At 43.5% G+C, this 26,443-nt stretch overlaps 1 protein-coding gene across 1 annotated transcript; it reads right to left on the bottom strand.

The window, feature by feature from the left end:
* Positions 1 to 15,492: 15,492 nt before the first annotated feature.
* On the bottom strand, positions 15,493 to 26,393 carry HEBP1 (heme binding protein 1). The gene is made up of 4 exons (XM_067559665.1): positions 26,259 to 26,393; positions 23,699 to 23,837; positions 22,046 to 22,226; positions 15,493 to 18,984 (listed from the first exon to the last, which is right to left on the bottom strand). Exons 1-4 carry the CDS (start codon positions 26,334 to 26,336, stop codon positions 18,813 to 18,815), a joined length of 570 nt encoding a protein of 189 aa, XP_067415766.1. The 5' UTR covers positions 26,337 to 26,393; the 3' UTR covers positions 15,493 to 18,812.
* Positions 26,394 to 26,443: the final 50 nt, after the last annotated feature.

Genomic DNA, 26,443 nt, shown 5'->3' with positions numbered 1-26,443 from the left:
CCCAGGCATCAAGGGGAGTATAGTTGAAGGATGCAGGGACCTTGGAAGAAAGGCAATAGCCCTGACAGAGACGTGGAAACATCTTGGCATTTGTTTTGGACTTTCTTTGATCCTAAAACTAGAGGACACTTTGCTTTGGTTGAGGGCTAAACTATCCTATGGCAGAGGGAAACTGAGGCACAAAAGAGGGCAACTGATGCCAGAGAAGTAGGCAACCCTCTTATTGCCTAATGGAAGACCTTTTTTTTTTTCCTGCGAACTTGCAACATGGAGGAGTGTCATCTAACATGCACCAAATAACCCAGCATCCCATCATGAAAGGTCCTAATATTGTTAATGTTAGCTGTAGCCAAGGCTAAAAGATATCAGGTATAGAAGTGAAATATAAGTATTAATTAATTTTGTAACCAAACTGACAAGCCTCAGGCCTATAAAATATTTAGCTTAGCCAAATTAGGCCTTAAAATGTAGGCTAAATTAACATAATAAGTTTCCTCCCTTTCCCTCTATATGACGCACCCCTCCCCTTGATTCACTGAGTCCTTATCATCTCTCCTCATTTCCGGCTCTGGCCTTTCCTCCTGCACAGGAGTATCAGAAGACATCTGATACTCTTCCTCCCCACTCTCTTAAAGTCAACATGCCAGTATGGTGTGAGCCCACATTTCCAATAAAGTTAGTGTTTGCTTTCCCTTCGCTATGGTGACCCTCCGTCATTGTACATTATGTCATGAGTAGCGCCCTCTGCACATTTCCAATATGAACATCACTAGTTAACCATTTGTAAATCTTTCCAAACCAAACCAAACCAAAAATGTATGACTCTGGTGGGTAACAACCAAAACATGGAGCAGAATCCTAAGAGGGGCTGGGTGTCTGTAAATCCAGTCTCTTTCAGTGGGCATTTGAAGATGCTCTTTGCTTCCCAGGATTTTGCTGAGGCTCTTTTGAACTGTGGATTGAATCGCATCACACTGTTAGTAATGTGTGTAATTTAAAAACAAAAACGGACTTTAGAAGATATTATTTTTGTTCTCTAGATAATTATTCAGCTGTGAAAATACAATATGTTGCTCTACCACAGAATGAACATGGCCCAGTATTTTGTACTGAATCTACTGTGGAGATGATGAGGATATCCATGTATGTACGCTAGTTCTTAAACTGTCGCAGGAATCCAGGCAAGAGGAGTGCTGGAGAACGGTCTAGGTCAGGGGTGCCAACCAGTCAGAGACAAAGAGCCACAAAGAGCCACATTTACCTTACCCAGCTTGTCAGTTTCACTTTTCAGTCTCTTACCCTCCGCAGAAAAATTAGCCCTGATTCCTCAATTTTGGCGGCAGCTTGTCAAGTTCACTTCTCAATCTGCCGCTAGCTGCAGTTGTACCAGCAAAGAGCCACATGCGGCTCACGAGCCACGGGTTGGCTACCCCTGGCTAGGTAGACGACCTACAGCGATGTGGAGAGAGAGAATGGGGAGTTTTTCTTGTTTTTAATAATGTTCCTGTTCAGTGTTGGAAGAAAGCAAAGCTTTCTGTGATTGATTCCTTACCATTGTCCCAGAATGTGGGGGAAGATCAAATCTGAGCAAGCAAGATTTACCCAGCAAGATTTTCAGCACCCATTGACTACCACCAATGGACTCAGCACGTCACAAGTGGCGCTGAGCACCTTGCCCTGAGCCCGTGAAGAAGGGATACTGGGATTTAGTATTGAAATGTTCCCCAAACCATCAAAATCCCAAGTGAATACAGTTATGGACGTGTCGTAATGTATTGCAATAGTTTTGGTTTTTAACTCTGTCAGTAGAAAAACTGCCTGTAGAAATTCATCATGGTACTAATTTCTGTTAAGTAGTACCAGCCCTGATCTCAACACTAACAAAGTGAATAAACAGGTGGACATATTTAGTGCATGGCCTGTAATGAGTGCTGGCTCCTGTTCATAGAACAGGTGATACAAGAATAAATCTCAAACTGCCTGGGGACTGTGCAATTGTTAGCTGGAGGTGTTCTAATGCTTATTGATCCGCTGTGAAATTTTGTAACTGGCCACTAGGTGGCAATCTTGCATCAAGGGAATTCAGCTGTTTTCCAACAAGCTGAACACCAAATGGCTCTGAAATACAGGAGCAAACACTGAGGCGGCTGGGAAGTTTGGCAAGGCACACACACCACCATGAGTCTGTGATGGACCCTTCTCCATTGTCTATTTTAAAAACTGACCTGTAACATTGCTTTTAATGTATAATTTTCTATTAATTCTCACATGCTCCTAGTGACTCTGAGGTTACCATGCTGAGATATGTAGGAACAGTGTTTAATGCCAGATCTTGCAATTTTATTGTGAGTCTCACAATAATTGGTTGGGTTTTGGCGCCTTTTTTCCCTTAAAGATCCAGCTCCTGGAATCCTGTGATAAACAGGAGACGCTCAGCTTCCTTTTTTTTTAAATTGAAAGGTTTTCTTCAGCCCTGGTTGAAACTCGGTATTTCCATTGCACAAGAAATTCTGATATTTGAAATTTCCTTTCATCCTGAATCAGATGAACAGCCAAAACATCCCATGAAACAAAATTTCCAAATGTTTTTGTTTCTGAAAGGTTAAAGTGCTTCATTTTGACTTTTATAGCGTATATAATTACAAAAGTCAAAACGAAGCACTTTAATACAAATATTTGACAAGAATATCGAATCGATATGGTTGGGCAAAACATTTTGATTACATCAAATCAGCATTTTCAAATGGAAAATTGTTCCACTGGAAAACTCTTGGCCAGTTCTTGTCTTGTCTACACAAGAATATTACACAAATATAATTCTAAATCTGTTTTTAAGCCAGTGCAGAAGGCTGTTTGGACCCATTTATTTTGGTACAAGAGGGGTTTATTTCATTTTAGGTGAGTTGCACTAGCCCCTCCCACTGCTCACCTCACCACAGCTACACTCTAGTTTTAGTGTGCGAGGTTGATCACAGCTAGAGTGGCTATGCCTCCTCAAGCTGGGAGTGACACCCGCACCCCAAAGTGTAGACATACATACCCTAAGGAAGGATAGGTCTAGATGGCAGCTGGGAGGGGGTGTGTGATTCCTAGCTTGGATAAACATAGCTTGCACCTAAAAATAGCCATGTGGCTATGGTGGCACAGGCAGCAGCTTGGGTTAGCTGCTCAAGTACATAGTCGGGGGTTCAGATGGGATTTTTCTCGGAATATGTCTCTATTGCAATGAAAAACCCATGGCCGGCCTGTGCCAGTTGACTTGGGCTTGCAGGGTTCAGGCTGCAGGACTGTTTCATTGCAGTGTCGACTTCGGGACTCAGGCAGAGTCCCAGAGCTCAGACTCCAGCCCATGCCAGGAAGTCGACACTGAAATGAAAGAGCCACGCAGCCCGAGCCCCATGAGCCTGAGTCGGCTTGCACGAACTAGCTACAGCTGTCTAGTTGCAGCGTAGACACACCCTCGGACAGCTAGCTTGAGCTGTCACCCATGCTGCTGCAGTCACACTGCTATCTGCTAGCTCGAGCAGAGCCACCGGTGTAGGTCTCCTCATGCTGGGAATTACACCTCCCAGCTGCTGTGTAGACGTACCAAGTGACTTGTCCAAGGTCACACAGGAAGGCGGTGGCAGAGCCAGGTACTGAACCCAAATTTTCTGAGTCCAAGGTGAGGGCCTCAACCACAAGGAACAGAGTTTAGTGACATACACAAGAAACCCGCTTTATGTGCTGGCTTGAAATTTGTACAAGGGATGGTGAAACTAATAAGCCTGTGAAGCTTCTGTGACAATATATGTGGTATAGGAAGGTTTATTTAGGAAATGGCCCTTACTCAACAACTCCCCAATTGCACACTGTGACCTTTGGGAAAGTCCAGATTCACATCTGGATCTGGACTTTGCAGCTCTGGCAAGTCTTGTTTATTTGTAATTATTTGCCCAGAAAAAAGCACATGACCCCCATTACTGTACAAGGAATGTGTAAAGCAACCCAGATGTGGAAGGCAACAACATTCCTGGTGTTTTTCATCTAGTCCACCAGATCTCACATATAAGAGACTTAAGAACTTCACTGATGTTCTTTACCTTTTCTGACTGAAGTAGCAGTGCCAAAAAGTTAGTTTGTCATTGTTCAGCCACACAGCCGCGCATGTCTGAACTACAGGTGAACTCTCCTTTCACTGGCTGAACTTAGATGAAATGTAAAACCGAAGTCCTAACCACAGACAGTCCTTAAAAAACCCCTGGCACTTCTTGCAAGATAATTTATTATTTGCTTTGCAGTAGCACTAGATGCCCCTGCAGTCCTTGGAGAGGGAAGGAAGATTGTGCTAGAAGCTGGACAAACACCTAGTAAGAGAGCCCCTGCTCCAGAGAGCTTACAGTCTAAACAGAAAAGCCAAAGAGTGGGAGAGCTGAAGTGCCTTGCTCAAGTTCAGACAGCAGCAGAGATTTTTATCCTTGGCATGTGGTCCAGGTTTTATGTAGGTATTTGTATTCTGTTTAACCCTCCCCACCACACAGTGAGTGAGATGTAAAACTCCAGACGATGAAGAATGCTGCATCAGAAAGATCACAAAGCACTGGGCCAGGAGGATAAACATCCTTATAGATTCTGAGGCATAGACAGGTGATGTGACTTGTCCAGGGTCACACACCAAGTAAGTGAGAGCTAAGAAAAGATCCTAGAGCTACTGATTTCCTTTCTGGGCCCTGTTCTCTAGACCATGCTGATCTCCCTGTTCTGGAGAGCAAGAGAGGAGGGGATTGAGTTGGGAGGGCAGCGGCCTCTGAAGTTGACTCTGGGGAGTTTTCATGAAATCATTCCATTGGAGGAAGGATGCGAGCTTGACCTTCTCCACCCCCTCCCTTGTTCAGTATTGGGGAAGTCCCACAAATCTCAGAAATCAACTGGAGGCCAGTGCCATCTACATGAGGTGAAGGCCCTCTGATGCAGAAGAAGGCTGGCTCCCGGTTAAGGCACCAAACTATAATTTGGGAGATTAGGGCATGCTTCCCAGATCTGCCACAAACTCCTGTGTGGTCTAGGCTAAGTCAGTCTCTCTCTGTGCCTCCATTTCCCACCTGTAAAATGGAGGAAGTACTTCCTTTTTTCTTCTCTACTTAGCCTGTAAACTCTTTGGGGGGGCAGGGCCTGTCTGTGATTTTATACAGTACTTAGCACAACAGGGCCCTGACCTTTGTTGAGATTGCTAGGAGTTACGGTAACAGTGATACATATAAACAGGGTCCCCACTCCTCCACCCCCAATCCTGAGCAGCACAGCTCCAACAGAATCTCATGGTCAGGTGTTCCCTGGCCTGCTGCTGTCCCCACATGCTTCCCTAAGGGGAGATCCACAGCACAGGTGGCCTCTGTTTAATATAGCCACTCAACTTCAGAATTAATTAGTTCCCTGATAAGAAACTGAAATCGGCAACAAAGCATGATGCCCGTGTTATGTGGGCTGTCGATAATTCTTCCTAAATCTAGAGATGTTTTCATTCTCTATGTAAGAAAGTGTAAGATTGATCATCTTCCTTGCTTGTTAAGATTTAATTTGTTTTTATTGTTACAAGTTTTGATATGAGAAACTGATTTAAAAAAACAAAAGAGGAAAGCTGAGGCTGGAAGTGACTTTCATGAAATTGAAGGGAATAGATGCTGAAACCAGAAAAATGTTCCCGAAAGGGACACAACCATCAATGCTTTCTCTTCTCTTTTCCTCCTTCAGAACACATTCTTAAAATGTAGTTAGACTTGTGGAGCATATTCTGCCTTTACCCGTGCAGCTGATGCTTACATTGAAGACAGTTGGAGCAGAATGATATAATCAGAGCGGGAAAATAACCCATCTATGGGAGAAAAGTCAAGTCCTTACCAATCAAATCAATGGCAAAACTCCTCTTGTCTTTGAGCCTTGCATTATATAGTGCTAGTTATTTAATAATACTTACAGACATGAGGTTTTAGCAACAGCCATAGAAATAAAAACAAGGGATTTTATTTAATCATAGAATTGTAGGACTGGAAGTGACTTCAAGAGGTCATCTAGTCCAGTCCCCTGAACTCAAGGCAGGACTGCACAATACACAGCTACATTAATTGTAAGTAAGAACCAAAAGTGCACAGTCTTTCAATTCCCAGGAATTCCATCCTCCCATCTCTAAAATACCAAGTAGGAGATCCAAATTCAAAGGGAGCTTGGACAGACATCCTCCTAGCCCGATCGTACCCAGATGTACTTGCTGCGTATGTGCTTGTCCCCAGAGGTCCTGGGGAGAGAGAAGCAAGGGGGGGGAATAGTGTGTGCCATGTAATTAAAGGCCACATCATAATACATATACCCAAGGGAATGGAATTGATGTTGTACTGGGAATCTTAATTTTGGCACTTAACAGTTACCGTTATTTTAAATCCCTCTAATGGTAACTGTATGGCCCCCATTACCAAAGTAGCTAAGCACCTCACCATCTTCGATATGTTTATCCTCACAATACCCATGTGAGATATAGCAGTACTATTATCTGCATTTTACAGGTAAGGTCCAGAGAGACTAAGTGACTTACCCAAGGTCACACAGGAAGCCTGTAGCAGAGCAGGGAAGTGCTCTCAGGTTTCCAGGTTAGTGTCCTAACTAATGGACCATCCTTTCTCTCTCCTTCATGAAAGTGATGTATGGATAAAATCCTCCCATGCACTCTTCCTGCTGCTGCTGCCACAGTCCTTTATGCCCATAAGTAGCAACAGATGATCGCGAAGCCATGGCGTGCCAGCTTTTGCAAACCTACATTTGCTCACATGCACACAGACATAGTGTGAGGCTTAGGCCATAGCTCATCTTTTTTTTTCTTTTTTTCGTAGTAATCTGACAAACTCTAGCACAGAGTTATCCCTATAATGACCTGAAAATAGGTTATCCGTCCTGGGAATAAGCGCAAAAAGGTAATCAAGGCTTTGAATGGCTGGTTCCTCCTCTACGTGCCCTCAGGATAGCTACTGTTCATTCCAATTCAGAACTTATTTTGTAAAGTAAAGGTTTCAGGCTCTTGAGCCTGAAACTATTGTATCCTGCTATTAAACTGTAACTGGGTAAGCAGCCCGCCCCGCTGGCATGGAGCCAGGTGTGGGATGTGAGTGTCCCGGGTTGCCTCTTCTCTCCAGGGCACTAAAAAAGCAAATTCAATGTGACTGAAGACACCTTCTGCACAGCTGTGCTCCTTGGGGGAACGCTGCCTGCTTCCCCACGGCTCCCTTTGCAGGGTGGTAGAAATTCCCTGCTCCACATCACAAAGGAAGACTGCCCTTCCTTGTCGCTCTCACATCTTCATTACACATCCCTCATGAGGTGAAGTGAATCACTTGTCACATCACTGGCTTTCCCAGCTGTTAATGAATAATGGGCACCCACAGGGTGCTCGTTTTCTCGCCAAGATCCTGTTTACGGAGATACTGACAGAGCTCATAGGAATGGCTAGCTCCACAGCCTAGGACAGGCTATTAGGGCCCCAGTTCAGGAAGACAGCCTTATTCAGGAAGATTGCCTGGCCTCTTGGAAGCCGATGAGGCTTAAGCAACGTTTTTGAATCAGAGCCTAAAGTATTACAAAAGGGAAAGGGAGGGAAAGGGGACATTAGTGCTAGGGCTAGTCTACACTTAAAACTTGCAGTGGCACAGCTGTATCGGTACAGCTGTGCCACTGTAGCAGTGCTTGTGCAGCTGCGTTATGTCAATGGGCGAGAGCTCCCACTGATATAATAAAACCACCTAAACGAGCAGCGGTAGCTATGTCGATGAGAGGCGCTCTCCTGCCAACACAGCGCTGTACATACAATCATTTCTGTTGGCAAAACGTATGTTGCTCAGAGGGGTGGGTTTTTCACACCCTTGAACAAGAAGTTTTGGCGGCATAAGTGCTAGTGTAGACAAGGCCTTTACTATATCCTGTGGGAGTTCATGGCAGGGAGTTGGTCTGACTGGGACGCTCAGTGTCTGTGTTCGTTGAGGAGCTCCAGATGAGAGGAAGGCGTCAAGGAGTTGGAGATTCAGCCAAGCAGCCTCTTGGCTCTCAGCCCTGCCTGTGAGAAGAAGCCCTGGTACCATAAGTGGGATAGCAGCTGCATAGCCAGCCCAGAGGAGAAGAATAAGCATGTGACCAAAAGGAAGCTTGTGAGCAGAGAGCCGGTGAGGGTTATAAGTCCAATGTCTGAAAGAGGTTTAATAAAGTATCTTCTGCTGAAGGCACCCAGTGAGCGTCAGAAGGTTAACGCGCTATGTCTGTAGCGCAGGGTGGGGAAAGGAACTCCACCCCTTCATTCAGCTCTGATGACCTCTCGCTGATTCCAGCTCCTGGTGGCAAGACTGTTGAAGCATTGCGCTATGTGTGCGCTACCATCCTCTTTGCTTCCCGCCACAATGTTTCCTGCTTAGATGCAGGCTGGAACATCGTCCAAGAGCCAAGAAGTCCTGTTGCAGTGCAAGATCCTGAAAAGGAAGTGGCAATGCTGTCGAACCTCTGAAAGCGAGAGAGGAAGCAGACACGTGAGCAGAGCACCCTGGAAAAAGCCCTAGCCCCCACCCCCGGCTGGGACATGGGACAAATCTCATCACATTTCTCATGGATTCATGGAAGTTAAACATGTAGGCAGAGTAGCCTTCAGGTTTGCATTATTTTTCCCCTTCTTGCTTGGTTCTTAACAATGGGAGAGGTCCATCCACACAGGCCCCTCTGAAAGGTGATGGTGTGCCCCAGGCCTCTTCCAGCCTCTCCGTACAGCCTGTAGAAGGTGAATATTGAGATCATAAAGGTGAGGGCCATCAGGAAAAGAACATTGGGCAGATGCGTGACAAAGTCCTTGTTGCATCCTCCATCCTAGCAAAGTCCAAGACACGTCTAAGTGCAGTGATGACCAAGTAATTCATGATCCGTACTAGGGTGAGGCCAATAGTATAAACCAGCATCTTTGGCTGTGATATGGGGGTTTTCCCCTCAGGAGCTTAAGGACACTGAAGGCCTGGGAGTGGAGACAGGAGAAGCAGATGGCAAATAGGACCCCCAAAAGGAAGGTGGGGGGAGGGGTGCTGCCCTCTAGTTGAACTGGATAGTGAAGGTGAAGACACCTGGGAAACCCAGGAGAAGGGGAACTGGACGGTGACCATTTTCCTCTTGTTGCAATTTTGGATCTTGCAAATGAGAATGAAGAACGCCATTAAAAGGGCCAGAATAGCCAAGTTACCCACTGCTGCTGGAGTCTCCAGGCCAAGGCCCCAGCACGCACAGGTGTCACAGAGGAAATCATAGTCAGAGTCAGTGTGGCTGCAGTCTGGAGGAGGAGACGTGGTAGCCACGGTGACTTACAGAGCTGCCCTAAATAGAAACTTCCCAGCAAGATCTGAAGAAGATAAGCCAAACATTGTGATATAACAAATCGCACTTCTCTAATGCTATTTATCCAGGGATCTCCACACACTTTATAGACACTAATTAAGCCTCCCAACATCACTGAGAGAGAAATCAGTATCATGTTCATTTTAGAGATGACTAAACTGAAACACGCAGAGGTGAAGTACCTTTGCCAAGGTCTCTCAGCAAGACAGAGGAAGAGCTAGAAATAGAAATCTGGAGCCATTTCCTAATTGCCTGCTCTTTCTGTCACAACCACTTTGCCCATCCAGGGACATTTTACTGGCTTCCTGTTCACTTCAGAACCCACTTCATGTGTTTGAAACTTTTTGTTTTTAAGAACTTGGTCAGCTTGCTCTAACCTGAGTCACACATCTTGTCTCATTCTCCTACCTTCACCACTCCCTCAGTTTATCTAACACTGGGCCACCTCTCCACCCCTTCTGACAATCTCTGCCCTTGGTGTGAGGGCCTTCTACCACTCCTGCCAGCTGGAATGGCCCTCCAGTATCTTGGCACCTCAGTAACACTCCATCCCTTTTCAAATGTCATCAGAAAAATATGTACTTTCTCCCACGCCTCTTAATTTCTCTCGCTGCCCATGACTGACTTTGAAGCTGAGTGCTTTAATTTGTTCACAATATAGTGTAATTATAGCATTGTTTTTCTCTTACATTTATCACATAATGTTTTGTATTGTGGCTTCTTTGGGGCAGTGACTGTCTTTTACTATGTGTTTGTACAGCACCTAGCACAGTTAGGGCCTGATCCTAATCGGGGGCCCCTGGACATTATTACAATACAACTAATAATAAGCACATCTGCTGGCACCATCCTGCCCGTGCCACCAAGTTCCTGGGCTTCCCTGGGAGTCTGGCCAGCAGGTGAGGCAACCACGTAACTGCAGAATGAGTCTGACCCCCCCCCCCCCCCTTGTAACGTGCATCAGCATGTCTCCATGAATCCAGTCACTGGAAGGGAGAGGGGCTGTAAATGAGAAATTCAAGAGCAAAGATAACTGTGCACCCTGTATACTTGCGTCTTCTTTCTTTGGAGCGAAGCTGCTGGGAGGGGAAGGAGATGTAGCTAGAAGACTCCACAAAGAGAATGATTCTGCATTGCCTTCCACACTCAAGCATGCTTTTCTATCCAGCTGAATGGTGAGGGGGCTGGGAGATGTGTAAGTAGAGGAGAGGGAAAAATAGTAATAAAGTAAAAGATTGAAACCAGGCCTGCTTAATTAAAAGAGACTATTTTTGTACAGTACAGTTTCTCTCGGGGCTGGACCTTTTATTTCTTCTTTGGCTTGAAGCCATCATAACAGTCATGATTAGAACTAGTTGACATTTTTCTGGATACTTTTTTTCAATTTAAAGAAAGAAATAGCCCTTTCTGACATCCACATTTTTCATGTAAAATTGCTGACATTGCCACAAATTGCAGGGGGGTCAGGGGGTATTATTTTTAAAACAAAATCATTCATGATTTTAAAGCAAAATCATATCAAAATGATTACTGAAATTCTTTGTTTACTGAAAGCTACATTTCCTATAAATGAAACATTTTGATAACATTTTAAAATAAAATTGTGAGAGTCTTCCTGACAAAATGCGTCCATTTTGAGCCCCGCAAAATGAAAACGCCTTCCAAATGTCAAATAATTCCAAAGGGATAAAGATCAGCTCTGCAAAGAAAATCAAGTTCTTAATCTATTTATTTTTGTGGAACTGGTTATTATGTTTGTTGAAGTGCATTGCACTAACAGAGGTCCTAGGTACACACGCCATGTCTATTTTGGGTAGGCTCAGAATATTGGATGAGTTCCAGAATGGTTTGTCATATCAAGGGTGGTTCCTTATGATAGGTAGGTTACAGCACTGAAAATATTGGAAAACAATCTTGCTTATTTTTGCTTCAGAATAGTTTGGGGAATATGCTGACAATCTCTGAAGTGCCTTTGCTAGAGTGTGAGTATCACAATACCATGATTCTCAAATTCACTACTGGCTAGTGCAGTATAAATATCTAGATAGATCAGAGGCATTTGCCTTTATGAAAATGTGGGAAGAAACACATCCATCTCCCTGCTATACCTCGTTGCTTTAAAATAAAGATTTTTCTGAACTCTGCCTTTCGGTAATGACATTCAGACTTCACCCCCACAATTTTTATTTTTAGACATTTCCCTCCACAGCCAGTGAGACATCCATAGAGCAAACCCCGCCCAAATGCCACTGCCTCAGCATCAGAAAAAGGAGAAAATCCTTGGTGTGAAAAAATTGCAGATTTCACAATTTTTGTCTCTCTCCAGTTTTTGTTGCATTTTGAAAATTCTAGACTTTCATTAAAAAACAACTGCAAAACCCATCGTAAGTTTTTCCTCTTTCTGTTGACAAGATGGCACCATCACAATGTAAACAGATGGGCTGCTGCCCTTTGCAATTAACACAGCCTGGCAGAAAACTGCCCCCAGCCAAACGATTGGGAAAGGCGGTTATGTGGTTGAGATGCTACACTTACTTGCAGACCTGGATTCAATTCTTGGATTTGATATGGGCTTCTTGTGTGACCTTGGGCAAGTCACTTAATCTCTGTGTCTTGGTTCCCCATCTATAAAAGAAGAGTAACGACCCTTCCTTTGTGTGTCTTGCCTTTTAAGATTGTAAGCCTTTTGGGGTAGGGATCATCGCTCACTCTGTGGATATAGTGCCTATCACAGTGATGCCCCACTCTCAACTGGCACTGCTAGATGCTGCTGTCAGGCAAATAATAAGCAACAAGGGCAAAGCAAGTGTATGGACCTGTCCTTCCTCCACCCCATTCACCTCAAGGGGAAATAGAACAGCTCCCTTCTCCAGCTGAGCTCACCGCAATAAGGAGCAATCTTCAAAATGTAACTGGGACTGCAAAAGCTCTGTTAGTGCAGTGTTAAGATTGCACAGTTAACACTTACAAAATGTTAGGAAAGGCAAGAGTTAATGCAACATTAACTCCCACATATTGCACAACCTGACCGTAGAGTTGCCAACCCTCTAGGAATTAAAGATTAATCTTTAATTAAATATTATGTCATGGATGAAACTTCCAGGAATACCTCCACCAAAACTGGCAACCCTACGAGAAGTTCATGGAGGGCTTGGTTCCCAACTGCCTTGTGCAGTCATTTACACCCATGCAACACAAATGTAAACTTGCTACCATGCTGATTTGGGTGTGGTTTACACTCACTTTGCACAGATGTAAAATCACTGCTCAAAGACGTATGGCATGGGAGAATCAGGCCCTTGCTTTGACTATTGTTTTAACAACCTAAAATAAAGAACATTAGCAAAGAAACAGGGTGATTACTATATATATGCCACATGGGCAAGTAACATTGCTCTAGTCTAGGAGCCTTAATTTGTATGTTTCTTATTACTTCAAAATTTTAACTCTGCAACCTTAATGTTGCATTAACCTAGTTTTTCCCCCCTTACATTTAATTATACTTTAGCTAAATAACATTGCAGTTTGGGGAAGGGATTTTAACTGTCCATTAAATGTTGATCCAAGATCTTTCCTTACCCAGCTTGGTCAGAAAGAGGATTTAGAAACTCTTCAATCTTTGATTAAAGAGCTGGGGTTAGTAGAGACCTGACTGTAGGAAAACAACCCCAGAACTGTCCTGCGCATACTACTCTCCATCTTAATACCTTGCCTTGGGTAAAATATTTTGCTTGCTTTCCTTTAGAGTTTTAGATGCAATTTGTTTCTGGTCCTCTCTCCTCTTTTACTAACTACAGTATTTAGTTATGCTGACTCTGTATTTCATCAAAAATTGGAAAAGGTGATCCAGTTGTCTCCTTATACTGAGGATGTTTCTATTACTTGTTCATGCTCAAATTAGGGAACATATTCACATTAGTACAAAGGATATTACAACTTCTGGAATGGAATGGGAAGTTTTTACAAAAATCATTAGGGGACAAATAATTGTTTGTTTGTTGTTTCCACAATAGGTATTTAAAAAGAAAAAAACACAAAATGGAGAGATTTCCAAAAGTACAAATAGCAGTTAGGCACAGCAAGCCATTCAATTTTAACAGACACCCAATACAACTCCTATTTGTATCTTTGAAAAATCTCCCTTTAAAATTCTAATTCCCAAGCACAGTGTTTTGGAGCAGGTCTACACTACCGCCTAAGTCAATGTAACTTACATCGCTCGCTGGTGTGAAAATGACACTTCCTGATTGAGGCAAGTTACAGCAACCTAAGCGCTGTCCACACAAGCACTACATTGGCAGGAGACACTCTCCCAATGACACAGCTTCCACCTCTCGCAGAAGTGACGTAATTATGCCGATGGGAGCATGCTCTCCCATTGGCATACAGCGTCTTCACTGGACTTGCTACAGTGGCGCAGCTGCATTGGTGCCACCATGCCGATGTAGTGCTTCTAGTGTAGATTTGCCCTCAGAAATCAAATAGTATATACATAGATGGATCTCCTAAAACATCCGAAACTCATAGCACCAGGAAACAAGAATTTAGCATGACCAACACCCATTCTGTGCAATGTATTTTATTTAGAGCTAAGCAGAAAGATTATGAATGGGCTGACAAAAATAGTAAGCTGCTGGCTTGGATACTCAGGAGAGATAGAGTAGTGTGAGTCTAGCTACTCAATCTATCACTGTCGAGGATGGCACTATTACCAGTGATCCCACTCCAATAAATCAGGTTTTGGAACAATTTTATAGTAGGTATCATACATCTATGGCTACTTACAGTCCAGTTAGAAGTGACGTGTTTTTAGATAAATGAACTCAAAATACTTAGTGAAGAGCTAGCAGTTGCACTGGATAACCCTATTACAAAAGATGAATTATTGTAACTATAGCTAGTCAGATTGCAGTCTAGGAACACCTGGGACAGCCTTGAAAAGCGGTCATGAAAATTTGCCATTTCCAACCATAAAAATCTACCCACCTGCCCTTTATCACAATGAGAATGAAAAAAAATCCTAGTGATATGTTGCTTGCCCATCCAAAATCACCTGTCCCCTCAACGTGAGTAGAATGTTGTAAAATAGCCCAGAGTTAGATCGTCTCCCCATCTGATTAGCTCTTTTATAGTCATCATTTTCCTTTTAACTCAATATTAGATGTATTTATGTGTTATCAAAACAAGTGCTTCCTTCATACATCAACAAAGCTCTGATTCTTGCAAACCTAGGGCCAGAGCCTACAAACACTTACACACACATGTAGGAAAACTCATGAATTATATTACCAATGTATGTGTTAGAGAGACAAGGTGGATGAGGTCATTTCTTTTATTGGACCAACTTCTGTTGGGGAGAGAGACAAGCTGTCAAGCTTGCGCAGCTTAACAGCTCAAAAAGAGGGACAGCTCAAAAGCTTGTCTCTTTCCCCAACAGAAGTTGGGCCAATACAAGGTGGGTGAGGTAATATCTTTTATCTCTAATATCCTGAGACCGACACGGCTACAATAACACTTCATACAATGATGTATGTGTTTGCACGACTAGAATAATGAATGACCTGTTTGCTTAAGCCAGTGTGGTCAGGTCAGAGTGACTGGTCTTGAAGGTGCTTCCTATCTATATTATGTTTTTGAATGTGGACCTTCCTATTTCATCTGTATTACTATTACACTGCAAGCTACTGTCCAATATGTGAGAATCAATTTGCTTAGCATTCTGGCTGGTCAACCACACAGAACGAGAGCCTTGGCTAAAATATCTGCAGATTCATTTATCTCTATTAATCAAGAAATAAAGTATTTGCTTCTACAGAGTGGGATTTTGTTGGCGATGCTGAAGAGAATAAATGTTAGAGATGTTTATTAATTAAACTAAATTACTTCATGCAGCGCCTTTACATTTAACATGGAGACAGTTTCAGGTTTCTAAATGTTTTTGGCTGCACAGCAAGATCCATTAAGTAATAAAGTTAGCATCCAATTAATTCACTCTTTGCAACTGAGTCTCCGATAGAGAACTGTAACAGCTAAAATACACAAAAGGGGATATAAAAAATATTTGTCATTCAAACATGAGGCACTAGAAATTAACAAGGCAGATCCAAATGAGGTCTTAGAAATAGCCTTCTTTTACATTTTATTTTCAGTTAAAACTGTTTTAAAGGCATATTCTGTTATTAACAATATTACTCAATTTTGAAGATCAGAAGAGAATAAAATGTGTCATTTTCAGTGTTCACATGAAGCACAGATAAGGGCACCTCACTGGCACAAAAGAGGTTACATGAAATGTTTTTATGCAATTAATTGTATCATTCTCCAACAAGGAATGCATTTGAAAGGTACAGAGAACATAAAAGAAAAGAGGGAGGAGTTTGCAGTTGTTAAATCCATTAAGGAGTTGAAATTAATGTATGCAATGTACTGGGTTTGACACTGTGGCTCCAATCCTGTAAACATAAGCAAGTGTGTAAGTTTATTCAGGTGATAACCCCTTATTATTCACTGGGGATACTCAGATAAGTAAAGTTACACATGAGTTTATGGGATTGGGGCCTATGATAATAAGAGGTTATCACAGATTCATATCAACCTTTCATTATCCACACATACAATTAGATAATGGAAGGCCAAACAGTTCTTTATTTAGAGAGGGATCAGTGGCTAAGTATAGGTATTGTGACATGATCTGCATCCCAAACACACACACAGGCCAAGATTTTCATGAATTAGCAATGTACAATTAATCCATGGCCTGCTTTTCAAAAGGGCTAAGCAATCAAAAGCTCTCACTGCCCTCTCAGATCCTTTGATAAAGTCAGGAAATTCTAAGTTATAATTTAAAAAGTCATTATTTTGTAAATGTTGCAAAGAATGGGAAAACAGAATTTAGATACTTTTGCTCCTGAAGTAAAGTGCTATTCAATTTGAGTAATCTCACTGACTTCAATGGGATTACTCATGGAATAAAGTTCTGTTTAGTATACATAAAGGCATAAAAAAATCTGACCCTTAAGAAGTCTATGCAGGCAAAACCTATGGAGTCCATAACTATCAATCTTTAGTCATAAACTCACTGTTTGATGTTAGGAAGGTGCTTATACATTTTGTGAATTCCTCCATCTCCTACAGTGTGTTGCTGCAATCTGGAACTTGATCACATCAGGTTTATTATTAGCTGCTATACATTTTAGAATTCATCAACTGTGACTTCACATCACTGTAGCACACTTGTTGCCTCGAGCCAGAGAGCACAGTTCCTACACTGCATGCAATACATATGCAAGAGTCCCAAAATAAACCCTAGAATTTAGAAACAAGATGTACCCAAACCCCTCCATTCCCCACGTGGCTAGGTAAGAATAACCTTGAGTGTATACAGGTTCCTTTTGTTGTGGAGACTCTTTTAAAGGTAGCACCTGCTCTTTAACATTTCTTCATATTCATTCTTATCTATCGTTTTACAGTCTTAAAAGCAAAACCTTAACTTTACAATATATCTTGGTCTACATATTTATTTTTGGTCCATCTCCCCTTCAGGAATTATGCTCCAATGTCTTGCTCGAGACAACTGTTACTTTATTTCTAGCTTTTCCTCTCTTCTGCAACAAGCTACCCTTCTATTCTTTTTCCTAAACCCGCCAACTGTTCTGACAGTAAGAGGCCTGATCAGCTTTCACTGAAGTCCAGGGCAAAGCTCTTATTTAACTTCAGTGGGGTCAGGATCTTAAACTTCCCCTCCCCCTGAAAAACTTTCATCTCAAAAGGATAACATAAAATACTTTGACTGGCCACAGCCCAACTTCCATCTGAACAGCTTCTCTGGCTTTCAGGAAGAAGCTGTTCCTTTTACTAAGCACCTTTGGGCATTCAGACACTGAGACATTATAAGAATGTTTCTCTTAGTTTGAGTTAGCCAAAATTAGAGAGAGACCTGTGTAAGTGTAGTAAGTGTGTCCACCCGTCTCACACTTTCCGACATCTGTTTGGCAGGACTTTTGACAGCTAAAGTGTTGGTTTGATACATACCGGTTAAAGAAATTACAGTGTTCATAGAATTGGTTAAACCTTTACATATATGAATGCCAAGATTTGCAAAAGTGGCTACCTAAAATTAGACACCCCAAACTATATTTTCAAGAAAGCTGAGCCAAGAAACTCACACTCACTTCAATGGGAGCTGTGGCGTGCACAGCTCTTTTGAAAGCCAGACACCTAAATAAGAGGTACCAACTTTTGAGAATCATCACCCCCGTGTACATTTAGGCCAATACAGATTTCATTGTCATGTCCAATTATGACCCCTTCATAGGCTAGTTTCAGAGAAAGCATATTATAAACACTTAATAGACAGAAAAAAAATAGTCACAGGCTTATATCACACATTATCCAGTGATTAATTGCAACAGGTAAGTAGCTTACACTGAAGAGCTCAATCTCCTAGTCAGCAAGTTGAAAAAATAATCTTGGCTCTTCCTCTCCAGCAAGTTTCTGAATCAGATTGTTGGCAAGATCTTCCCTTGTGCACTACTAGGAAATGGAGATGATGCTATCTTCACTGCACAGCGTGTCAGCAGCAGCAATCTAATCCTTTTATACTCTTTTTCAGAATGGAACAGATAAAGCATCAGTGTAGCATGGAATTAAGCTATTGTAACACCCCATCAGAGTAGAAAAGCCACTTGTTATAAAGCCTTTGGTTGAAAATAGGCCTCTCTCTCATACACTATAAGGTCAGAAGGGACCATTATGATCATCCAGTCTGAACTCCTGCACAACGCAGGCCACAGAATCTCACCCACCCACTCCTGTAATAGACCCCTAACCTAAGACTGAGTTAGTGAAGTCCTCAAATAATGATTTAAAGACTTCACGGTACAGAGAATCCACCAGCAAGCGTCCCATGCTACAGAGGAAGGCGAAAACCCCCCAGGGCCTCTGCCAATCTGCCCTGGGGGAAAATTCCTTCCCGACCCCAAATATGGCCATCAGTTAAACCCGGAGCATGTGTGCAAGATCAGATGAGAATAAGAGTCTGCCAGTGAATGCATTCAACACCCACCTGTTAGCGAGTGCTGAATTTGCAAACTCACTGGTACAGCTGGCTCATTACCCCACCTGAGAATAAGGGAGTCTAGGAAACAGGAAGAGCACGAGTATCTGAGACAGTCAGATCCTACAGGAAGGGGATCCTAAGAGCAGAGAAGCCTGGGCAGAAGGCTTTGTTGGGGAGGGTTCACGTAGTATTTTAACATTATATTTTGGTTAATAATTCAGACTCCAGGAAGGGGGGGCACTTCCCCACCCCCTTCTTTTTTTGACTCTGCAAGCCTGAAGTTTTGTTTGGAACAAGGCAAGGACGCCACTGAGACAAAACAAGCTGGAGAAGACATCAGCCTCAGCCTGCACCTTCGCACGCCAGTGGCTCACTCTTTCACAAACCAGACTTCGTTGCGTCGCCAGTATGGTTTCATGGGGGGGTCGTAGCCATTACACAAGTAGAAGTCCTTGTGATAGACTGCCTCACTCCCCAGGGCAGAGTGCAGCTTGGCGGCATAATTCACATAATCCTCTTCCTTGGCATAACCACCAAACTGCCTGCAAAGGAAGCAAACATGGAGACACTGAGTGGGACAAACCTGAAATATGATGACAAAAGGGAAAAGAGGGTACAAGACGCTAAAAACTCATACAGTGATGTAGATCCGTGCAGTGGATTTTCCTCAGCTATCCTGTATGAATCTAGTGCAGGCAAAAGATGTTGGCTTGACAGCCACAGAGACTAGGCAGCTTTCGTCATCCAGAGATATGTAAAGTATGGGCATCACCTGTACCAGCCCCCCATGCCCTGCCTACATCTCAACCCCAAGCTGAAGGGACAGCTTCTTGTAGTGAAGGGATATCAATCCCCAAGCTCATTCAATTCTTGGTCTTTGTGCTGAGCCTGCCAACGCAGATATTAATTGTGGCGTGAACACCTGCCCGCTGAACCTGAACTACATCAGGAAGCCATGCTCTAGCTAGTTCAAGTAAGAGAGAGAGAAAAAACAACAAAGGGATGCTACTGATTCCCACAGGAACAGCCAACAGTGTGCAGCTCATTCCAATATATGACAGGAGAGGCATGGGACTGAACATTGTTATGTAAGCTTCTGAAGCTGTCTCCAGATCAGCCTACACCTCATTGCCCAACGCTAGAGCCAATCTTTCTGACAACGCAGCCTATCCCCAGGGAGACAACGAAACACAAAAGCTGGATTGTGGCAGCGTTCAAATACGCAGCAGGCTGGAAAGGGAAAGGCAAAGCCAAACAGAAACATCTCAGTGAGGGGAAACGGATCTGAATCCAGCACAAGTGTGTAGCAACCAAAGCAAAATATTCAATGGCTGTTCAACTGAATGACAATTGATGATTTGATTCTTGTTTCTAGAGGATACGTGTCCACATTACCATTTCACACTAACTGACCCTTGGGTTAGACAGCTGGTGGCTGTGAGCACTGCTTATCAATCTGTTCCTAAATCTCTACCTGGTATACCCTCTTATGTTCTACAGCCTCATCTGCATCACCAATCATTTCAACAGAAATCTGCTGAGGGACCGCCACATTGATATGAGAGACAGCAGAGTGTTTTGCTAATTGAATACTAACAACCACAAAGAAAACATTTGAGGGGAAAAAACCCTGAAGTAATATATTTACTTTTACACCATATTTACTCCTTTGTGCCTGAATAACACAGACTATTATAGAATAACACAGTTGTCCATCCTGAACTGCCATTCATAAGCGGCAGCCCGATCACAGCAGCTGGACAAAACAATGGTTTTCCTTGGCACAACAGTGACACCCCAGTGGCCAGTTAAGCTGACAGAGTGTTATTTCCTAGGGAGTTCACAACCCAGTTTCTCAGATGAAAGTGGCAGGTGGAATTTACTTAGGTTCTCTCTCTTCAGTTTATAGGAGCTGCCTTGTTGGAAGTGACGAGATACAGTTAAAACATTTGCTTTTGTTAGCAACAGGTTTAGGACCCTGGCATGACCCAGGTAGTAGCCTGAAAGTTGTTCTATCTGACAGCAATTTACTGACTTTGGTTAAGTAAGTTGATGATCTCAGTCCAGTTCTTAGTCGGAAGGTATTCGCCCCCCCCATATCCACACAAACTATCACCACTATTGCACTAATCTGCCACTTTGTTAACAGCAGAAGAGCAGACATACTAGGTCAGACCAGTGATCCAACTGGCCAGTATCCTGTTTCTGACAGTGGCCATTACCAGAGCTTCAAGGTGAGTGTAAGAACAGGGTAATTTTGGAGAGATCCACCCCTGACTTCCCCTCCCACCTTCTGGCAATCAGAGGTGTAGGGTTGCTCTGAGCATTGGGTTCATAGACCCAGACTTTAAGGTCGAAGGGCCCATCATGATCTCTAGTTCTGCATCCCTGACCATCTTGACTAATGGGTCAATCAATGTATATCCTCCATGAACTTATCTAATTTTTTTGAACCCAGTTATACTTTTGACCATTACAACATCCCATGGCAAGGAGTTACATAGGTTAACTGTGCAGCATGTGGAAAAAGTACTTCCTCCTTGTTCATATTAAACCTGCTGCCCATTAATTTCATCTGGTGGCCCATGGTTTTTGTATTGTGGTCAAAGGTAAACAACACTTCTGTACACACATTTTCCACACCATTCCTGATTTTATAGACCTCTATCATGTCTCTTCTTAATCATCTGCTTGCTAAGCTGAAAGCCCTAATCTTTTTAGCCTCTTCTTGTCTGGAAATTCCATATCCTTCATCATCTTTATTGCGCTTCTCTGAATCGTTTCCAGTACCACGATATCCTTTTAGAGATGGGGCAACCAGACCTGAACATAGTATTAACGTATGGGCTCACCATGGATTTATATAGTGGCATTATGATATTTTCTCTTATTTTCTATCCCTTTTCTAATAGTTCCTAACACTGTTAGCTCTTCTGAATGATGCTACGCATTGATCTGAAGTTTTCAGATAACTATCCACAATGACTCCAAAATCTCTTTCTTGAGCGGTAACAGCTAATTTAGAACACATCATTATATATGTGTACTTGGTATTATTTTTTTCCAATGTGCATTACTTTGCACTCATCCATGTTGAATTTCATCTGCCATTTTGTTGCCCAGTCACCCAGGTTTGTGAGATCCCTTTGTAACTCTTAACAGTCTGCTTTGGACTTAACCACCTTGATTCATTTCGTATCACCTCCAAACTTTGCTACTTGACTATTCATTCCCTTTGTTGTCAGTCTGATCTCCTCATTCCCCTCCACTGGTGTGAGAAAGAAACTTGCACTGCTAGTGTCCATGTTACATACAGTGATCACGCTCATCTCCAGAACTGCAAGCTGGCCTTTTTCACTACACTACACTAGCTTTGAAAGTTAAAAGAATTCCATTTCCCTTGTGCTGAAAGAACAACATTCAAGGTGAAGCATCTTTGTTCATCTAGTAGGCTCCCTCAATCTTCCATTGTTACACACATATCTATAGCCAATGAGAAGTCAGCTGACAAACCTGACCATATTCTTTAGAGCACCCTGTTCTCTAGGGCATGCAAACCCAACACTCTCCAGCTGCCTGGGATTATGGAGATCTTCCCCTTACGTGGAGTAGATGGTCATTCCTTCTCTCTCTTCAATCTGAATGCTCTCGTCACCAGGACGGGGAGGGTCTGTCTGATATTGGCTTGGAATCCGGAGCGAGACCTTCACTTTCTGCTGTAAGGAGCCATCCTCACCAGGAAAGGCAGTGATGGAGACTGGCGCAGTCATGCCCATCCCAACCCCTAAGACAGATACAGACAGAGGTATTACAAGCAGAGCCAGGCCCTTGAGAAACTAACATATGAGGGGCTGGATTTGCAGAAGTGCTGAACATTCCCAACGCAGAGCAAAATCAACAGAAGCTGCAGGGCCTCAATACCTCTGGAAATCAAACCCTAACTGCACAGGCGTTACAGTACTGGAACAGACCAATGACCGATCTGGGCCAGGATCCGGTTTCCTTCAGTAGCCAGTGCCAGATGCTTAATGGATGATTTAAAACTCTGTAATGTGCTCACCCTGTAGGAATTCTTGCTGACCTCACCTGGTAATTGGTGTTGGCTGTGAAGCATGAGAGAACCTACCGATTTCAGCACGGGCAGCACAAAACACTCCCTGTGGGAGCCAATGGCTCAGAACTAAGAGCTGTTCTAGCTTCAGTCAGGACTGTGTGTGATCCCAGCCACCCCAACACGGTAAGCTATTAATTTGTTGTTCTCCAATGGTATATCCAGCAAGTTATCACTACAGCTCCATCTGGAGAGGATTGTTTTTCCTTCTCTCCAGGCTGTCACCAATTGTGAAACTTCAATCACTCAGAAAAAAGTGGTTGAATAATAATAATCATAGCTACCTAGCTCTCGTATAGCACTTTTCATCAGTAGATCTCAAAGGGCAGGATAGTTTTACAGACAGAGACGCTGGGGCACAAAGAGGTTACGTGACTTGCCCAAGGTCATGCAGCAGGTCAGTGGCCAAGCCAGAAACCAATTCTCCTGTTCTGAGTCCCAGTCCAGTGCTCTGTCCTGGAAGCGCTCTCTTACCTATTCACGCACTTCTTACACTTTAGGTGCAGTACTTCTCATTTCAGTGCCATGGATTACAACTAGAGGTAGCTTCCCTCATCCAGTCACCCTGATTATTACATTTACTGACTGACTTTGTGCTGCTGTGATTGCTGTTCTCTCTAGAACTGCAATCTGCTCCCCCTTCCATTCAAGTCCTCTCTTTCTACCATGTTCTACTGAAGTCTGCATACCTGCCTTCCTCAGACATCTGGGAAAGATGCAAGAGTATTTTCAGGTGACTCATAATTACCTTGTGATTTCCCCTCCACGTTGTTGTGGGATATTATTGAAGCACCTTGTTTAGTAAGATGAGAATTGGACATTAATGTTTGTAAGTACTTATGTAAAGCAGGTTTATTATTTATTACACTTTATTATTAATTAGATTAGCGTGTGCAATTACACTAGCTAAGATAAAAGTTACAAATGTGATCTCTGCCATTACCACATAAAAGGATGGGTCCCCTGCACATACAGTGAGTTAAGGTACAAAAAAACCGCACAACATGGGCATACATGCTGGGAGTTCCTGTAAGCAGCCACTGGAAGACATAAATGTTCTTTAGAAAATACAACCACAAATCCTTCTCACGGACAGACAAGATGAAACTAGCAGTTGAGCAAAGGAGGTCTGCAAAGTTTCTCACCCTTGTCATTGGTTCCTCCCACATATTTCAGAAGTTTGAGCACCGCTTCTTTGGAGGCCTCATCAAATTTTTTCCCAGTTACCTCCACCGTAGCAAATTTCCCACCTTCACATGTCCTTTCTTCATAGGTTATCTCTTCCTGGAAAGAGAACCCCATCAGATAATGTGAGCGCTCCCCAGGAGCTGTGCAAACAAATCAGATGTAGACTCCTCTCCTTGTTTTATTGTATAAGTGAGATAGAGGGTAGAGAAATTTTTTCCTTTACTGTTATGATAATGGTATAGTACTGTTTAGTGTGGCATAGGTGGACTCCATTTTGTTAGTTTCTTGAAGTGAGCTCTTTCCTTGATAAAAATAAATATTTTGATAAATTCCCTTTGTGTGAGTGAGGAATGTATGTGCAGAGCATAAAAAGACACCAACCTAAATGGCTCCAACAACAGAAAGGGGAGTAAAGACACCAACTGCCATCCTAACCCTGCAAGCCGAAGAACACCTACCAATGACCCTAAAGTACAGAAGGATCCACCCTGGGAACAAACAAAGTATAGAAATAAGAGAATAGTCATGCTTTCAATTAGCTGGTGATTAACAACTATACTGACCCCAGATGCAGCATGACACAGCAAGGCCCATAGACTTACATGACAGCCAGCAAGTATAAAAGATGGGTAAAAACATGGAAACTTTGGGTCTCATTCTGCAATTGTCATCTTGTATTATCGGATTCATGTCTGACAGAGGCCTGGCTCCCTCCTCGTGTCCAGCCTAGTTGGTTACTAGGCTGGCTCGAGCAATGCATAAAAGGACTGATAATTATATCACACCAGCTTGCAGAACTTTATGAATGTGTGCATGAATGTGACTGCTTTTTGGTATTCTTACAAGTACAATAAAAGTGGCATATTGCCTTGTCTCCCCTGAATAAGATCCTGCTAGTCTTTTCTTTTACAAGTATAACAATTACACATGAGAGATGCAACGTTCCTCACCCCAAGGAAATTGCCTCCCTGGAGGAAATTAGATCCTAGCAACAAATACTGCCCTCCACCCCTCTTCACGCAACCTTCCCATGTAAAGACCAGTTTCAATGTTAGACAGAGAGACTGACCACGAGGTTGTCAGTCTCTCTCCTGAGTGATAGCATTTTCTGCCTCTCTCTTGAAACAAACAGCTCTGGTGTTGTCATATCTGCAGTAGAACAGATCTCAATGTAGGGTTAATCACCTTTTGGGGTACCAATGAAGATGGGGACAGGGGAAAAGAAATGGAGATAAAACAGGACAATTATAACCTAGACTTGAAAGCCATGACCAAATTAAACGCTCTAGCTCACCCTGCTCCCTTTGGACCAGCTCTGCCTACATAGGTGAAGGCTCCCCTATCTAACCCGCATCCCTGGGAAGCACCATCATCATGTAAATGCAGATCAAACAAGATCAGATTAGTTACACATAGTCACAAACCCTAACAGATCACATCAGAGTTCTTCTGCAACAAAGAGAGAGATGGATTCTGAACAAGAAGAGACCTGAGCAGACCAATTACTTTCACATTACTGTCCATTGAGGACTCAACACCCTGCTGATTCTCTGGTGTGCACAAGACAGTAAGGAAGAAGTGGTAGAACTTGATAGGCATACAGTGTGTGTATGCTTGAGTGCACACGTGCGTTTTGGGAGTGGGGAACAGGTAAAACCAGAAGACTCCTTGCATGGATAAAATTCACAGCAATGGATATCAGCCAGAAATAGGCAAGTGGCGGGGCAGGAAATCACAATGCAAGGCCCCATAGTTTCCCAGTATTTACTTCATTAGCTCAATTTTCTCTGAAGCCATCTGTTTCAGAAAGGAATTGACAAGAGTGCTGTGTGCACCCCTGCAGAGATAAGGCAGGCAGACAGGCCACACCACCCACCCAGAACACTGGATGCAGGCGCTATCTGCAACTTAGCCAGTTGTACTGTGCAATGGCAGTAACGTATTTTCTTTAAGAAGGAAAGGAAGGAGAAATAAGTCATCTCCTGGAAGTCTGTGCAGTGTGCTCAGGCTACACACCCAGGGGAAAAGGCCCCAGGAATTACTGACGCTAACAAGCAGGAGTTCTGGAAGCTTATGTGTTAGCGAGCTCTGGGTTAAAGCAGCGGTTCTCACACTTCACTGCACTGCAATCCCCTTCTGTCAACAAAAATTACTGCATGATGGGGGTGGGGGGAGAGATTTTGGGGACCCCAACCCACGATTTGAAAACCGCTGGGCTAAAGGAAAGGATCCCATGCCATTTCACGCAGCTTGTTTGTGTGTCTGTTTGTGCTGGGCCTTTAACCAGCGTCACCCCCGGGGGAGATGGATAATTAGGGAAACGAGAGGCTGCACACGCTTCCCGTCTAGGCAGCTTCCTCGGGGTCAGAGGCGGCTGGGGGAAGGGGGGGAGGGAGCACCGCCTGTGACACGCCCCTAACTCTGTCACCCCCAAACTCAGGGGCAGATCTCGGGGAGGGAAAGGGGCCGTTCCTCCCTATCTCGCTGCCCTCCTGTTCACGGGCAGCCCGCTCCTACCTTCTCCCCTCTGCTCAGCACCTGGCAGGGCCAGCCCTCCACCGGCCCGAACAGGGAGTTCCTGATCAGCCCGAACATGATGCCAGGCAACGCCGCACCGTCCCCTCCGTGCAACTGCTGCTCACGTTCACCCACCTACCCCGGCCCCTCGCCCCGCCCCGCCAGCCAGCCAGCCAGCCCCGACT

This window comes from Emydura macquarii, unplaced genomic scaffold, assembly GCF_026122565.2.
Source record: "Emydura macquarii macquarii isolate MOO-44397 ecotype Brisbane River unplaced genomic scaffold, CSIRO-AGI_Emac_v2 contig_2205, whole genome shotgun sequence".
NCBI classification, from domain to species: Eukaryota; Metazoa; Chordata; order Testudines; family Chelidae; genus Emydura; species Emydura macquarii.
Note: the sequence above shows the minus strand (reverse complement) of the source record. Positions and strands in the feature narration are given on the sequence as shown.

Excerpts from the sequence above, each read along its gene's own strand:
- HEBP1 (XM_067559665.1), bottom strand. The coding sequence starts at position 26,336 with ATGTTCGGGCTGATCAGGAACTCCCTGTTCGGGCCGGTGGAGGGCTGG. Across the intron at positions 22,227-23,698 it reads GGGAGGAACCAATGACAAGG|GGGTTGGGATGGGCATGACT; the intron begins GTGAGAAACTTT and ends TATCTGTCTTAG. Across the intron at positions 18,985-22,045 it reads GGAATGACCATCTACTCCAC|GCAGTTTGGTGGTTATGCCA; the intron begins GTAAGGGGAAGA and ends CTTCCTTTGCAG.